At 45.9% G+C, this 15,685-nt stretch overlaps 1 protein-coding gene across 1 annotated transcript in view; it reads left to right on the top strand.

Annotated features, from left to right (window-relative positions):
* SOS2 (SOS Ras/Rho guanine nucleotide exchange factor 2) overlaps positions 1-15,685 on the top strand; it is a 93,626-nt gene that overhangs the window by 48,734 nt on the left and 29,207 nt on the right. The window contains exons 9-11 of the mRNA XM_065402381.1: positions 1,290-1,417; positions 2,083-2,738; positions 13,218-13,299. Of these exons, the coding sequence (XP_065258453.1) occupies positions 1,290-1,417; positions 2,083-2,738; positions 13,218-13,299 (866 nt within the window). The remainder of the gene's footprint in view (positions 1-1,289; positions 1,418-2,082; positions 2,739-13,217; positions 13,300-15,685) is intronic.

Genomic DNA, 15,685 nt, shown 5'->3' with positions numbered 1-15,685 from the left:
CTCTTTGCTGCTTTTACAGATCCAGACTAACACGGCTACCCCTTTGATAATTATCACTGGAGTTGATCATTTGTTGCTAGTATTAAATCTGGAATTTCAAACTTTCTCTTTGCTAGTAGAGAGAATGGTATATGAAGTTGCCCTTTGCTCTTACCCATCTGCTGGACTTGGTTGAAGTTATTACAACAATCTATAACCCACTAAAGGCATGTCTATGCATACAGTGCTTCAGTGGCGCAGCTGTAGTTTGTGTGGTGAAGACGCTCTATGCTGACAGGAGAGAGCTCTCCAGTTGCGTTGGCATAAAAAGCCCAACTCTGCGAGCGGCAGAAGCTGTCTCGCCAACATAGTGCTGTGCACACTACAGCTTATGTTGGTGTCACTTACGTTGCTCAGGAGGTGGAATACCCCCTGAGTGACATAAGTTTTGCCGACCTAGGCTGTAGTGTAGACATAGCCTAATAACCCTTCCTCAGCTGCTTTCTTCCCCCCCTTTCTTTCCTCCCTATGACTGCAGAGGTGTTAATGGGCCACTTTACCCGGAATGATTCCTTAGAATATGTGCTAACTACTTGTGCTAAACAATCTATTCCACCTTGCATTTAGCTGTGGCTCCAAGTACCTTTCCCAGACCTGAAGAAGAGCTCTGTGCTGCTCAAAAGCTTGTCTCTGTCACCAACAGAAGTTGGTCCAATACAAGATATTATCTCACCCACCCGGTCTCTCTAATATCCTGGAACCAGCATGGCTACAACTACACTGCATAGTTAGTTGAAACACTATTAAACTACTAAAAAAGTGTGTCGTTGCTGTAGCACTGACATACAGCTTCAGGACTGTTCCAAGCCTCTAGACTAGTGAACACTGCTAACTTCAAAGGCCAATGATCATTATGAAACAGAACAATTTAAGTGAAAGGATTTAAAGAAAAATATCCTGTAGGGTTTTTTGACAACTCACGGTAAGGCTATCCAGTATCTTCCTTTATCTCAGAATCTCTCCCTTTCACACACAAGCTCACTCTCTCACTCAAAAGCTATTTATTTTTCAGGATATCTGATAGATGTGTTTTCATTTCAGTAACTACTTTGACAGGCATTGGTGGTCTTGTGGGTGAGATTTGCAAAATCACTCAGCATTGGTTATTGACTTCAGTGGGATCAAAGTCAGGTGAACACTGAGTGTTTTTGAAAACAACCCTACATATGAATATATTTGTTTTTGTCTGTATATATCTCTAAAGAAAACCTATTCAGTTGAACAGAAATGGATTTGTTTTGTCATTATAGCAATTGCAGGAATGCAGTGAAGATGAAGAAGACAGGGAGTGCTTGAAACAAGCCATTACTGCTCTTTTAAATCTCCAATGCAGCATGGAGCGCATTTACAATAAACATTCACCTAGACGGCGGCCTGGGTAAGAATACAATCAAGGAAGCCTCTTGTAGCCCAAAGTAAGTTAGAAGGAAGATATCTAGAGGTGGCAGTGTTTCCCTATTTCCCCCTTCGTTGACTTATGTAAAAAAGCAACATGTTTTTGTTCGACACTTGCACATGCCAAACATCAAAGCTAGCAGACTTCAATCTGTTGCCTTTCCAAGAGTGTTCACTTACAACCCTCCATACCCCATTCTTGAATAGTTTAAAGCCTTGTCTACGCTGCCACTTTACAGCGCTGCAACTTTCTCGCTCAGGGGTGTGAAAAAACACCCCCCTGAGCACTGCAAGTTTCAGTGCTGTAAAGTGGCAGTGTAGACTGTGCACCAGCACCGGGAGCCGCGCTCCTAGCGCTGGTAACTACTCCCCTTGTGGGGCGGGGTTTGTTTTTACAGCACCAGGAGAGAGCTCTCCCAGAGCTGGTGCCACGACTACACAGCCACATTAATGTTGCTAGAGAAGACATACACTTAGTCTTTCCCTGGCAATTCACTGTCCTTTATACATTTGTGGTTAAGCATGATTAGGTCATATTTAGGTTGGGGGTGGGGGAATAGCATACAGTGTTAAATTTAGTGGTGTGTTTTTCAGTCTCTGCAGCAATAATACGGAAGAAGCTAACCAGATAAAATTGTTTGTTTCTAGGGAGACAATTTGTCATTTTTACAACCGCCAAGTAAGAAGCAAGCACCTGGCCATCAAAAAAATGAATGAGATCCAGAAAAATATTGATGGTTGGGAAGGCAAAGATATTGGCCAGTGCTGCAATGAATTCATAATGGAAGGTGTGCTGACAAGGATAGGAGCCAAACATGAACGCCACATATTTCTCTTTGATGGTTTACTGATCAGCTGTAAAACTAATCATGGACAATCGCGGCTTCCAGGTTACAGCAATACAGAGTACAGACTTAAGGAAAAAATTATCGTGAGGAAAATGCAGATCATTGACAAAGATGACACTTGTGAATACAAACATGCTTTTGAGCTAGCGTCTAAAGATGAAAACAGCACCGTGTTTGCTGCCAAGTCTGCTGAAGAGAAGAACAATTGGATGGCAGCTCTGATTTCCCTTCAGTATCGCAGTACACTGGATCGAATGCTTGACTCAGTGTTACTGCAAGAAGAAAATGAACAGCCACTGAGGCTGCCCAGCCCAAATGTGTATCGTTTTGTAGTGGAAGACTCTGAGGAAAACATTGTTTTTGAGGACAATCTGCAAAGTAGGAATGGAATCCCGATCATTAAAGGAGGAACTGTAGTGAAACTAATTGAAAGGCTAACATACCATATGTATGCAGGTATGCTTTATTTATTTTTCTCTGTAATTTGGCACATTTTGTAATATATTACTAATTCTTTAGGTAATGTTTGGATAGCCAATAAGTTTAATCTTTTTGTCTCTTGCTTGCTTTCCCACCGAATAGCTGTTTAAAGTCAAGATGTGGGTCATAGTTTAGGGCCAGGAGGGATCACTAGATCATATAGTGTGACTTCCTGTATATGACAGGCCACCAGCACACTAAACCCAACAACCAAAATGAGACCCGAGTATTACAGCTCACGGGAGAGTGGACTATTATGTGCCAGAGGCAGAGAACAGGAGGGACTGAGGTGCATCAGTGCTCGAGGCCCCCACGGTGGCAGGGAAATGATAGTGAGATATACCCCAATAATCCTGGCAAGTGAGCCACACCCATGTGCTGCAGAGGAATGTGACAAACCCCCAGAAACACTTCCAAACTGACCTGCCTATCCTTCCCGACTGTGAGCAAGAACCAGCCAGCCAAGCACCTGAGAGAGAGAATGGTTGATGCCATCTCAGAGCCCTGGCCCACCCCATGTCCCAACTCCAGCTGTGGCCATCCCTGACGCTTCAGAGGAAGGAGATGTTAAAAAACCCTCCTGGAATGCATGCAGAAAAAGAGCACCGGTTAGCTTATTAGGTAACTTTAGTAACACTTCAGTTAAGGGATGAATGAAAGAAATTAAGAGGAAATGCAATGGAAGTTAAAAACGTAATGCTGGTGGGATTTTTGTAACATTTTTCAGATATTTATACTTAGTTTTCTGTTTTATAAAACTGTCAGCTTTGATTGTAGGTTCCAATTAGGTGTTCACATTCTAGCAACTTTTAAAATATTGAATACTCAGATTTTTCCAGCAATGATCGGTACAGAATTCAAATAGTAAGCCTTCAAAACTCACCCCTATTTTTACAGCTAGAATTAACTGTGAATCGGATCTTGTTGAGTGACACACCTTAGAAGTGGACAAGTAAAGCAGTATTTAATGTTGATGACATGTTAAAATTCCAATGTCCTTAATCTGCCTGAACCTTGTCATAAGGCAGTGCTGCTTGGTACGTCTTCCAGCAGCAGGATGCAGCACAATGCAACCTCAGTTTTCCTCCTCCAGAGTCTCCAGTAACTCCATGTCAGCTTTCTTGCCTCAATAATACCCCTCCTTTGGGCCAGTGTTTTTTTTATTTTATTTTTTTTACAAGAACATAGTCCAAATAGTCTGTGACAGAAATCCCGAAATATAGTCCATCTATCACTCCAGTGCATGTGTCTTAAAATCCCTAGACATCCAGTCCCTGATGCCCCACATATCCCACTCTGGTATCTTCTGTCACACCTGGGTTCTTCATCAGTCCTCTCCTTCTTCCAGGACGGCCACGCCAGCCCTTTCAGCTGGTGCAATTTCCACCCCCATTTCTCCCAAAGCCTCTCTGCTGGAAGTTCATCCATCACTTCTCCTGTACTACTAACCTCTCATATCCCAGACAGGCATGCAGGCAGGTTGGCCTTCCACTGTTCCACTGGCTCCAATTCTCTTGGTGGAGACATCAGTGGATAAACACCTTTGCTTCTGGCCTGCCTTCAGCCTTCCCCAGCCTTTTGCTCCAGCCCTCTGGCTTAGAAGTCAGCAGGCAGCTCCCTTTGCTGCTCTCTGGCCTTCAGCCCCCTCTAGCCTTGGCTCTCTGGCTTGGGGAGGTCAGCCAGCAAATCCTTCTGTTGCTCTCCTGCCTTCAGCCTTCCCCCAGGAACCATCTACAGTTTCCTTCATGGACCTCCTATAAGTCTTCTGGTCTCTGGCAGCTGTCACCTGCCCTCTTCCTGACTGACCCGTCCCCTGTCTCAGTCTCTCCCCCTTTATATGGCCCAGGTGCCTTCTTTTAACCCCAATTTCAGGAGGCAACCAATGAGTCAGGTGCGCTGGCCTCTTCCTTCCAAAGGGCAGTTACCACCCTGTGACAAACACATTTTCTTTAGTTGTAGTATCATTTGTGTGAGTGCAAAGTGACCCCCACTTTTAAAATATGGTGGTGTTTCTATGACTCACAAAAATATTCATCTTTCTGAATTGACTGGTATGCATTAATAGTAGTTCTTACAGTGTAGCTGTGGGAGTTGTGGCACAGTCATTTATCACCATAGCTAGTAAACATAGTCCTTGAGCTAGTAGCTGTTTAGTAAATCAAACCTTACAATTACTGTCTTGTTGACATACTAAGGTGATTGTTGTTTGAGGTGGCCTCTGCATATTCCAACTTGTATAATGCATCCTGCAGTGCCAGTGAGCTTCAGGAATCTTCAAGAATAGCAGTGCCCATGGAACTACTCAAACAACCTTTCACAGCAGTGTGTGTGTGGAGCCACAGGTCCTTTCAGTGGCTAGCTTTGGGGGAGGACCTTCACTAGATGCCTAGAATGCTTTATCTTGGGTGTGTTGGCCAGATTATATGTTAGCTTGTTACAGATATTGTAGTATTACATTAGTTTTAGGTAGGCTTTGTTCCAGTGTGCAGTTCAGATTCTCAGACTGGCTCTGGATTCAATTCCAGAGTCATGGTTACCAAAGAACTTCAAAATTACACTGGTCTCATGGGGTACAACAGGAGGTGATTGATAGGTCCAGGTTAAATTAACATCTTCACTGAGCTGTAAGAAATGATAGAGCACATTAAAATTTGTATACTTCACTAAATTGGGAGGAATTGGGATTACCCTTCAAGACAAAAGTAATTACAAAGAAACTTGGATTAGAAACAAGGGCAACCGTACCCAGTGAATAGTACCCACATGCTCAGTGGGGCGTGGGGGAACCTCGAAAGCAGTAATTTTCAAAGTGTTAGGTAATAGTGAAGAGTGAATTAGATACAAGTTGGGTGAGGTGTAATATATTTTATTGGACCAGCTTCTATTGGTGAAAGAGACAAGCTTTTGAGTTTACACTGAGCTTTTCAGGTCTGAGAAAGGAACTCAATGTCGCATCTAAATACAAGGTGAAACATTGAAGGTGTTGTGCAGGTTTCCTTTGAGAATGAGAACTGAGAGGTCAGATATGGAGTGATCATTTTGTGAAAAGTGTTCGCCCACAAGGAGAGCAACAAAAATGATTAGAGGTCTAGAAAACGTGACCTATGAAGGAAGATTGAGAAAATTGGGTTTGTATAGGGTATGTCTACACTACGAAATTAGGTCGAATTTATAGAAGCTGGTTTTATAGAAATCAGTTGTATACAGCCGATTGTGTGTGTCCCCACATAAAATGCTCTAAGTGCTCTAGTCGGCGGACCGCGTCCACAGTACCGAGGCTAGCGTCGACTTCCGGAGCATTGCACTATGGGTAGCTATCCCACAGTTCCCGCAGTCTCCGCCGCCCATTGGAATTCTGGGTTGAGATCCCAATGCCTGAAGGATGCAAAACAATGTCGCGGGGGGTTCTGGGTACATGTCGTCAGGCCCCTCCCCCTCCGTCAGAGCAACGGCAGACAATAGATTCGCGCCTTTTTACCTGGGTTACCTGTGCAGACAACATACCACGGCAAGCATGGAGCCCGCTCAGCTCAGCTCACCGTCACCATATGTCATGTGGGTGCCGGCAGACCTGGTACTGCATTGCTACACAGCAGCAGCAGCTAACTGCCTTTTGGCGGTAGACGGTGCAGCATGACTGGTAGCCTTCATCGGCGATCTGGGTGCTGGCAGCCGTAGGGCTGCATTGCACCAGCCCCTTGCCTTTTGCCTTTTGGCAGTAGATGGTGTATTACGACTGGTAACCATCGTCGTTGTACAGCAGTGGCTGGAACTCCGTTTGTCCCCCAGTCCCCCATCCCCCCAGTCATATTCTGCTGCCTTCACAATGACGATGATGGCTATCAGTCGTAGTATGCCATTTTCTGCCAAGCGCCCAGTATTTTCTGCTAAGCACCCAGAAGAGGGCGATCTGGGTGCTGGCAGACGTGGGACTGGCAGACGTGGGGCTGCATTGCACACAGCAGCAGCCCCTTGCCTTTTGGTAGAAGATGGTATATTACGACTGGTATCCATCATCATCATATTGCAGTGGCTGTCGATCAGGGGCACCAGGGCAGACATGCTCAGTCCTAGCGAACAGTCTTGACGATGATGATGGCTATCAATCGTAGTATGCTATTTTCTGCCAAGCGCCCAGTATTTTCTGCCAAGCACCCAGAAGATGCCGAGGGCTATCAGTTATGCTGCACCGTCGTCTGCCAGCTTAAGATTTAAAAAATAGATTTGTTCTGTATTCATTTGCTTCCCCCTCCCTCCGTGAAATCAACGGCCTGCTAAACCCAGGGTTTTGAGTTCAATCTTTGGGGGGGGCCATTCTGTGTGACAGTTGTGTGTGTTTCTCCCTGATGCACAGCCACCTTTGTTGATTTTAATTCCCTGTACCTGTACGCCATGTCGTCACTCGCCCCTCCCTCTCCCGGTCCATCAGATACTAGTTTCGTGCCTTTTTTCAGACCAGACACCATAGCTAGCACTGGGATCATGGAGCCCGCTCAGATCACCGCAGCAATTATGAGCACTATGAACACCACGCGCATTGTCCTGGAGTATATGCAGAGCCAGGACATGCCAAAGCAAAACCAGGACCAGCCGAGGAGGCGATTGCAGCGCGGCGACGAGAGTGATGAGGAAATTGACATGGACATAGACCTCTCACAAGGCACAGGCCCCAGCAATGTGGAAATCATGGTGTTACTGGGGCAGGTTCATGCCGTGGAACGCCGATTCTGGGCCCGGGAAACAAGCACAGACTGGTGGGACCGCATCGTGCTGCAGGTGTGGGACGATTCCCAGTGGCTGCGAAACTTTCGCATGCGTAAGGGCACTTTCATGGAACTTTGTGACTTGCTTTCCCCTGCCCTGAAGCGCCAGAATACCAGGATGAGAGCAGCCCTCACAGTTGAGAAGCGAGTGGCGATAGCCCTGTGGAAGCTTGCAACGCCAGACAGCTACCGGTCAGTCGGGAATCAATTTGGAGTGGGCAAATCTACTGTGGGGGCTGCTGTGATCCAAGTTGCCAGGGCAATGAAAGACCTGGTGATATCAAGGGTAGTGACTCTGGGAAACGTGCAAGCCATAGTGGATGGCTTTGCTGCAATGGGATTCCCAAACTGTGGTGGGGCGATAGACGGAACCCATATCCCTATCTTGTCACCGGAGCACCAAGCCACCGAGTACATAAACCGCAAGGGGTACTTTTCAATGCTGCTGCAAGCCCTGGTGGATCACAAGGGACGTTTCACCAACATCAACGTGGGATGGCCGGGAAAGGTACATGATGCTCGCGTCTTCAGGCACTCTGGTCTGTTTCAAAAGCTGGAGGAAGGGACTTTCTTCCCGGACCAGAAAATAACCGTTGGGGATGTTGAAATGCCTATCGTGATCCTTGGGGACCCAGCCTACCCCTTAATGCCAGGGCTCATGAAGCCGTACACAGGCAGCCTGGACAGGAGTCAGGACCTGTTCAACTACAGGCTGAGCAAGTGCCGAATGGTGGTGGAATGTGCATTTGGACGTTTAAAAGCGCTCTGGCGCAGCTTACTGACTCGCTCAGACCTTAGCGAAAAGAATATCCCCATTGTTGTTGCTGCTTGCTGTGCGCTCCACAATATCTGTGAGAGTAAGGGGGATACATTTATGGCGGGGTGGGAGGTTGAGGCAAATCGCCTGGCCGCTGATTACGCGCAGCCAGACACCAGGGCGGTTAGAAGAGCACAGCAGGGCGCGGTGCGCATCAGAGAAGCTTTGAAAACGAGTTTTGTGACTGGCCAGGCCACGGTGTGAAACTTCTGTTTGTTTCTCCTTGATGAACCCTCCGCCCCCCCCCACCCGGTTCACTCTACTTCCCTGTAAACCAACCACCCCACCCTCCCCTCCCCCCTTCGAGCACCGCTTGCAGAGGCAATAAAGTCATTGTTACTTCACATTCATGCATTCTTTATTAATTCATCACACAACTAGGGGGATAACTGCCAAGGTAGCCCGGGATGGGTGGGGGAGGAGGGAAGGAAAAGGACACACTGCAGTTTAAAACTTTAACTCTTATTGAAGGCCAGCCTTCTGATGCTCGGGCAATCATCTGGGGTGGAGTGACTGGGTGGCCGGAGGCCCCCCCACCGTGTTCTTGGGCGTCTGGGTGAGGAGGCTATGGAACTTGGGGAGGAGGGCTGTTGGTTACACAGGGGCTGTAGCAGCGGTCTCTGCTCCTGCTGCCTTTCCTGCAGCTCAACCATACGCTGGAGCATATCAGTTTGATGCTCCAGCAGCCGGAGCATCGACTCTTGCCTTCTGTCTGCAAGCTGACGCCACCTATCCTCTTCAGCCCGCCACTTGCTCTGTTCATCCCGCGATTCAGCCCGCCACCCCTCCTCTCGTTCATACTGTGCTTTTCTGTAGTCTGACATTGACTGCCTCCACGCATTCTGCTGTGCTCTGTCAGCGTGGGAGGACATCTGGAGCTCCGTGAACATATCATCCCGCGTCCGCCGTTTTCTCCTTCTAATCTTCACTAGCCTCTGTGAAGGAGAAACTTTGCAGCTGGTGGAGGAGAAGGGAGAGGTGGTTAAAAAAGACACATTTTAGAGAACAATGGGTACACTCTTTCACGTTAAATTTTGCTGTTCACATTACACAGCACATGTGCTTTCGTTACAAGGTCGCATTTTTCCTCTTATATTGAGGGCCTGCCTGTTTGGTGTGAGAGATCACTCACGCAGTGCCAGGCAACAGATTTCGGCTTGCAGGCAGCCATGGTAAGCCACAGTCTTTTGGCTTTTTTAACTTTCTTAACATGTGGGAATGGTTTCAAACAGTAGCGCTCTCATTTCCCATATCAAGCACCCATTGGGTTGGCCATTTAAAATGGGTTTGCAATGTAAAAGGAGGGGCTGCGGTTTCAGGGTTAACATGCAGCACAAACCCAACTAACCCCCCTCACTCCCCCACACCCAATTCTCTGGGATGATCACTTCACCCCTCCCCCCCACCACGTGGCTAACAGCGGGGAATATTTCTGTTCATCAGAGCAGGAACGGGCACCTCTGAATGTCCCTTTAATAAAATCGCCCCATTTCAACCAGGTGACCGTGAATGATATCACTCTCCTGAGGATAAGAGAGAGCGATAAGGAATGGATGTTGTCTGCATGCCAGCAAACACCGGGACCATACGCTGCCATGCTTTGTTATGCAATGATTCCAGACTACGTGCTACTGGCCTGGCGTGGTAAAGTGTCCTACCATGGCGGACGGGATAAGGCAGCCCTCCCCAGAAACCTTTTGCAAAGGCTTTGGGAGTACATGAAGGAGAGCTTTCTGGAGATGTCCCTGGAGGATTTCCGCTCCATCCCCATACACGTTAACAGACTTTTCCAGTAGCTGTACTGGCCGCGATTGCCAGGGCAAATTAATGATTAATCATTAAACACGCTTGCTTTTAAACCATGTGTAATATTTACAAAGGTACACTCACCAGAGGTCCCCTGTGTGCCCTCAGGGTCTGGGAGCACGCCTTGGGTGAGTTCGGGGGTTACTGGTTCCAGGTCTAGGGTGATAAACATATCCTGGCTGTTGGGGAAACCGGTTTCTCCGCTTCCTTGCTGCTGTGAGCTATCTACATTATCTCCATCCTCATCTTCCTCGTACCCCGAACCTGCTTCCCTGTGTGTTTCTCCAGTGAGGGAGTCATAGCACACGGTTGGGGTAGTGGTGGCTGCACCCCCTAGAATGGCATGCAGCTCCGCGTAGAAGCGGCATGTTTGCGGCTCTGCCCCTGACCTTCCGTTTGTTTCTCTGGCTTTGTGGTAGGCTTGCCTTAGCTCCTTAATTTTCACGCGGCACTGCTGTGCGTCCCTGTTATGGGCTCTGTCCTTCATGGCCTTGGAGACCTTTTGTAATATTTTGCCATTTCGTTTACTGCTACGGAGTTCAGCTAGCACTGATTCATCTCCCCATATGGCGAGCAGATCCCGTACCTCCCGTTCAGTCCATGATGGAGCTCTTTTGCGATCCTGGGACTCCATCACGGTTACCTGTGCTGATGAGCTCTGCGTGGTCACCTGTGCTCTCCACGCTGAGCAAACAGGAAATGAAATTCAAACCTTCGCGGGACTTTTCCTGTCTACCTGGTCAGTGCATCTGAGTTGAGAGTGCTGTCCAGAGCGGTCACAATGAAGCACTGTGGGATAGCTCCCGGAGGCCAATAACGTCGAATTCCGTCCACGCTACCCCAATTCCGACCCGCTAAGGCTGATTTTATCGCTAATCCCCTCGTCGGAGGTGGAGAAAAGAAACCGGTTTAAAGGGCCCTTTAAGTCGAAAGAAAGGGCTTCGTCGTGTGAACATGTCCAGGCTTAATTCCATTTAACACTGCTAAAGTCGACCTAAACTCGTAGTGTAGACCAGGCCTTAGTCTGGAAAAGAGAAGACTGAGAGGGGATGTGATAAGTTTTCAAGAACATAAAAGGTTGTTACAAGGAGGAGGGAGAAAAATTATTGTTCTTAACCTCTGAGGTTAGGACAAGAAGCAATGGGCTTAAATTGCAGCAAGGGAAGTTTAGGTTGGACAATAGGAAAAACTTCCTGTCAGGGTGGTTAAGCACTGGAATAAATTGCCTAGGGAGGTTGTGGAATCTCCATCATTGGAGATTTTTAAGAGCAGGTTAGACAAACCCGTGTCAGGGATAGTCTAGATAAGGCTTAGTCCTGCCATGACCTCTCGAGGTCCCTTCCAGTCCTGTGATTCTATATGGTGATATTATATATTTTGTCCGATATCATTTTTCTGTGAGAGTTCATTCAAGAGTGTAGTAATTGTCCTGGGACCAACATGGCTACAGCAACTCTGCAAACAGAGTAAATTAGAAACATTCACAATGCAGTGTGGCAACAAAAGAGGCTTATGCAGTACTGGGCTGCATACTCAGAGACATCGGGTCAAAGTGTTGGAAGACAGTAGGCTCTCTCTAGCTCTGGGTAACTGCAACTAGAACATGGCTTTCAGTCCTAAGCACCACATTACTGATGTTTGGAAGATGCTGACAAATACAAAGTCATTTAGAGAAGAGGGGGGGAAATTCAGGGAGCTGATTTATGAGAAACTGAAAGAGCTAAGTTTCAGAGTAGCAGCCGTGTTAGTCTGTATCCGCAAAAAGAACAGGAGTACTTGTGGCACCTTAGAGATTAACAAATTTATTTGAGCATAAGCTTTCGTGGGCTACAGCCCACTTCATCGGCTGCATGTAGTGGAAAATACAGTAGAAAGATATATCTATCTATCTATATATCTCCTTATAGTGTGTATGGTAACACCCATTGTTTCATGTTCCCTCTGTGTGTGTGTGTATATATACACATATATACACACAGAGAGAACATGAAACAATGGGTGTTACCATACACACTATGGCCTTGGCTACACTCGCGGATTCACAGCGCTGCCGCGGCAGCTGTGAAGCGCGAGTGTAGTCGCGCCACCAGCGCTGCGAGAGCTCTCTCGCAGCGCTGCAAGTACTCCACCTCTCCGGGGGGAATAGCTTGCAGCGCTGCAGGCGCTGATTACACTGGCGCTTTACAGCGCTGCACTCGCTGCGCTCAGGGGGGGTGTTTTTTCACACCCCTGAGCGCAGCAAGTGCAGCGCTGTGAATTGCCAGTGTAGCCAAGGCCTAAAAAGGAGCACTCAGTTAAGGTGAGCTTTTATCAGCAGGAGAGAAAAAGAAATGTTTGTAGTGATAATGAAAATGGCCCATTTCCAGCAATTGACAAGGAGATATGAGGAACTGGGCGGGGGGAAATAAACATGGGGAAATAGTTTTACTTTGTGTAATGGCCCATCCACTCCCAGTCTTTATTCAAGCCTAATTTAATGGTGTCCAATTTGCAAATTAATTCCAATTCAGCAATCTCTCGTTAGTCTGTTTTTGAAGTTTTGCTTATAATTTTGCCCAACTCTAACCATTTGGTTGAAATTTTAGGCAGGAATGTTCTGTGCTGAGTACCCCTAGCTGACTTTTTTTTTTTTTTTTTAATTTCAGCAAAAAAAGTTCAACCATTTCTCAGATCAAAGTTAAGGAATAATATGTTTTGCCCTTGTTAAAGTTCTTACAACCATTTTGTTGAGAAGTTCTAGTGCCTCCATGCTGTGGAACAGGGACTTGAAATTTGACACTTAAACTAAACTAAACTAAACTAAACTGGTATTTCCTAAATTTGAGTGCCTGACTTTGCAATCTATTATCTTAATATAGTTTTTAGGTGTAATGGTTTTTTAAAAACTAGTAATGAAATTTGTTGTAATTGAATCTCACTAAAAAGGTTTTTTTGAAGGTAATTCTTTACTAGCATTAAACTTTTAATTGGCATTAATAACTGTCTCTTATGGCCATATTTTTTATCATCAGTGAAAGTTGAAATCATTGTATAAAATTCATTTTGTTCATTTTCTTGTTCTCCTGACAGATCCTAATTTTGTTCGCACTTTCCTTACTACCTACCGCTCCTTTTGTAAGCCACAGGAATTGCTGAGCTTGTTGATTGAAAGGTAAACAACAAACATTTATTCTGAAGACACTGGGGTGTTCCAGTTTAGATTACTTGCTCCTCCTCTTCTGATGTTTGCAGTGCAATATGGCAGCATGTTTTGGTCTGATTTAACCATCCCATATGTAGGAAAACTTTATACAAGTCATGAATTGTATTAAAACAATATTATTTTTTTAAAAGGAAGAGAGAGGAAGAAGAGGGAATGAAATTTTAACAAAGGCTTATTTTTTCCAAAATGTTAAATGTCATTGAAGTTAAATAGACGTTAACAGAAACAATATACAAATGACTGTAGGCTGTGTGAATACTAGAAAAATACAAATAATTGAAAGCTATATTTATACTAGAAAAGTACACTGTTTAAAGTCAATGTAGCTAAATTGGCGCAAACCCCTAATGTGGACACCCTTAAAACAGTAACCAAGCGCAAGCCTGGGGGTGTCTCTACACTGCAGCTGGGGCCACGGCTCTGCTAGCTGCCTGAGTATGTACCCAGGTGGGTTTGTACTCAGTTGGCTAGCCCAAGCTTTAACCGGAGCTCTGCTACTTTCAGTAGCAACTTTCTGAAGCTAAAAGTTACAAGCCCTGTTTTTTCTTGTGTATTAAAATTGTAAATTACATTTTAGTGTTTTGTAGATGTCTTTGTTGTCTAAGCTTTAGACTAGGGGTCTCAAACACGTGGCTGGCCCGTGGAGTTATTTCCTACGGCCCGCCATAGGCACTGATTCCACCGGCAGCCAAGCTCCCCTTCCCCCCTCCCCCGGAGCACGCCGCATCCCTGCTCCTCCGCCTACCTCCCAGCGCTTCCCACCGCCAAACAACTGTTTGACAGTGCTTAGGACTTTCCAGGAGAGAGGGGGTGGAGCGGGGACACGGTACGCTCAGGGGAGGAGGCAGAGAAGAGGTGGGGGCGGGGATTTGGGGAAGGGGTTGGAATGGGGGCGGGGAAGGGGTGGGAAGAGGTGGGGCAGAGGCGGAGCCTCATGGGCTAGATGAGCAGTTTGAGGCATGAAGTTCAGCATGTATGATTCTTTGCTGTGAGTAGTTGTAACGATGCGGTTCTGGCGGGACCTAACTGAGAGTGCCAATTCAGGACAAATTGCTTAAACAGGGCAGTTACAGCCCAAGGCTGGGGTTTTTCCACCTCTAAGGCAAACCAAACCAGCCAGACTAAGAGACTTTGGTCTCACCCCACTGGCTAACCACAAGTCTCACAAGCAATTCCCTTAGACACTCCAGTTTCCCAGTATCACCACCAGTGCCACTTGTTATGGGGACAAATGGTTATGAAAACCAATACTCCAATAAAAGAAAAAAGGTTCTCCTGATCCCAAAGGTTCAAGCCCCAGACCCAGGTCAATATACAAATCAGATCTTACCCACAAATCATGCTGTTGCCAATCCTTTAGAATCTAAAATCTAAAGGTTTATTTATAAAAGAAAAAAGGTAGAGATGAGTGCTAGAATTGGTTAAATGGAACCAATTAGGCTTGTAGCAGTGATGAAATTAACTGCAGGTTCAAATCAAGTCTCTGGAGTTCATCCCCAGCTGGGATGGGTCCTCAGTCCTTTTCTTCAAAGCTTCAGTTTGTAGCAAAGTCCCTCCAGAGGTAAGAAGCAGGATTGAAGACAAGATGGAGGAGAGGCATCAGCCTTTTATAGTCTTTTCCAGGTGTAAGGACACCTCTTTGTCCTTACTGTGGAAAATTACAGCAAAATGGAATCTGGAGTCACATGGGCCAGTCCCTGCATACTTTGCTGAGTTGTAAGGCGTGTTTGCCTTCTCTCAATGGGTCAGTTGTATAGCTGATGGTCCTTAATGGGCCATCAAGCAGGCTAGGCAGAGCTAACACCAACTTGTCTGGGAAGTTTCCCAGAAGCATAGCATAAGTTTGAAATACAGACAGTATAGAGCCAGTATTCATAACTTGAACTACAAAATTGTTACACACATATAGACAGCATAATCATAACCAGCAAACCATAACCTTGTCTTAGACACCTCATTTGACCCCCTTTATACAAGATTTGGTGCCACTACAGGACTTTGGTTGCAACCATGTTCTGTATGGTCCCAGTTCAAATCAATAACGTGACAGTAGTTGGGAAGAATGTTTGTTAAAAGGGGCAACATATTTAGTATGAATAGTTTACTTTAAAAAGTTCCTGCCATTACAGCTGTGTTGATAGACTGTTAGTGTAGATCGTCATCGGTGTTACTGACCACATGAGGAATAGTTACAGGTGTTTATATTTTAGTAAAACCCCTCTTCGCATTACAGTTTTAAAAAAGTTAATACATTGACTTTTAATAGCACACTAGATTACTCTTCATTTTTTTCATTTTTGACTATACTTTTGTATTGTTGTATGAAAAGGTTTCA

The sequence above is a fragment of the Emys orbicularis genome, chromosome 4 (assembly GCF_028017835.1).
Source record: "Emys orbicularis isolate rEmyOrb1 chromosome 4, rEmyOrb1.hap1, whole genome shotgun sequence".
In the NCBI taxonomy this organism is placed as follows: domain Eukaryota; kingdom Metazoa; phylum Chordata; order Testudines; family Emydidae; genus Emys; species Emys orbicularis.
Note: the sequence above shows the minus strand (reverse complement) of the source record. Positions and strands in the feature narration are given on the sequence as shown.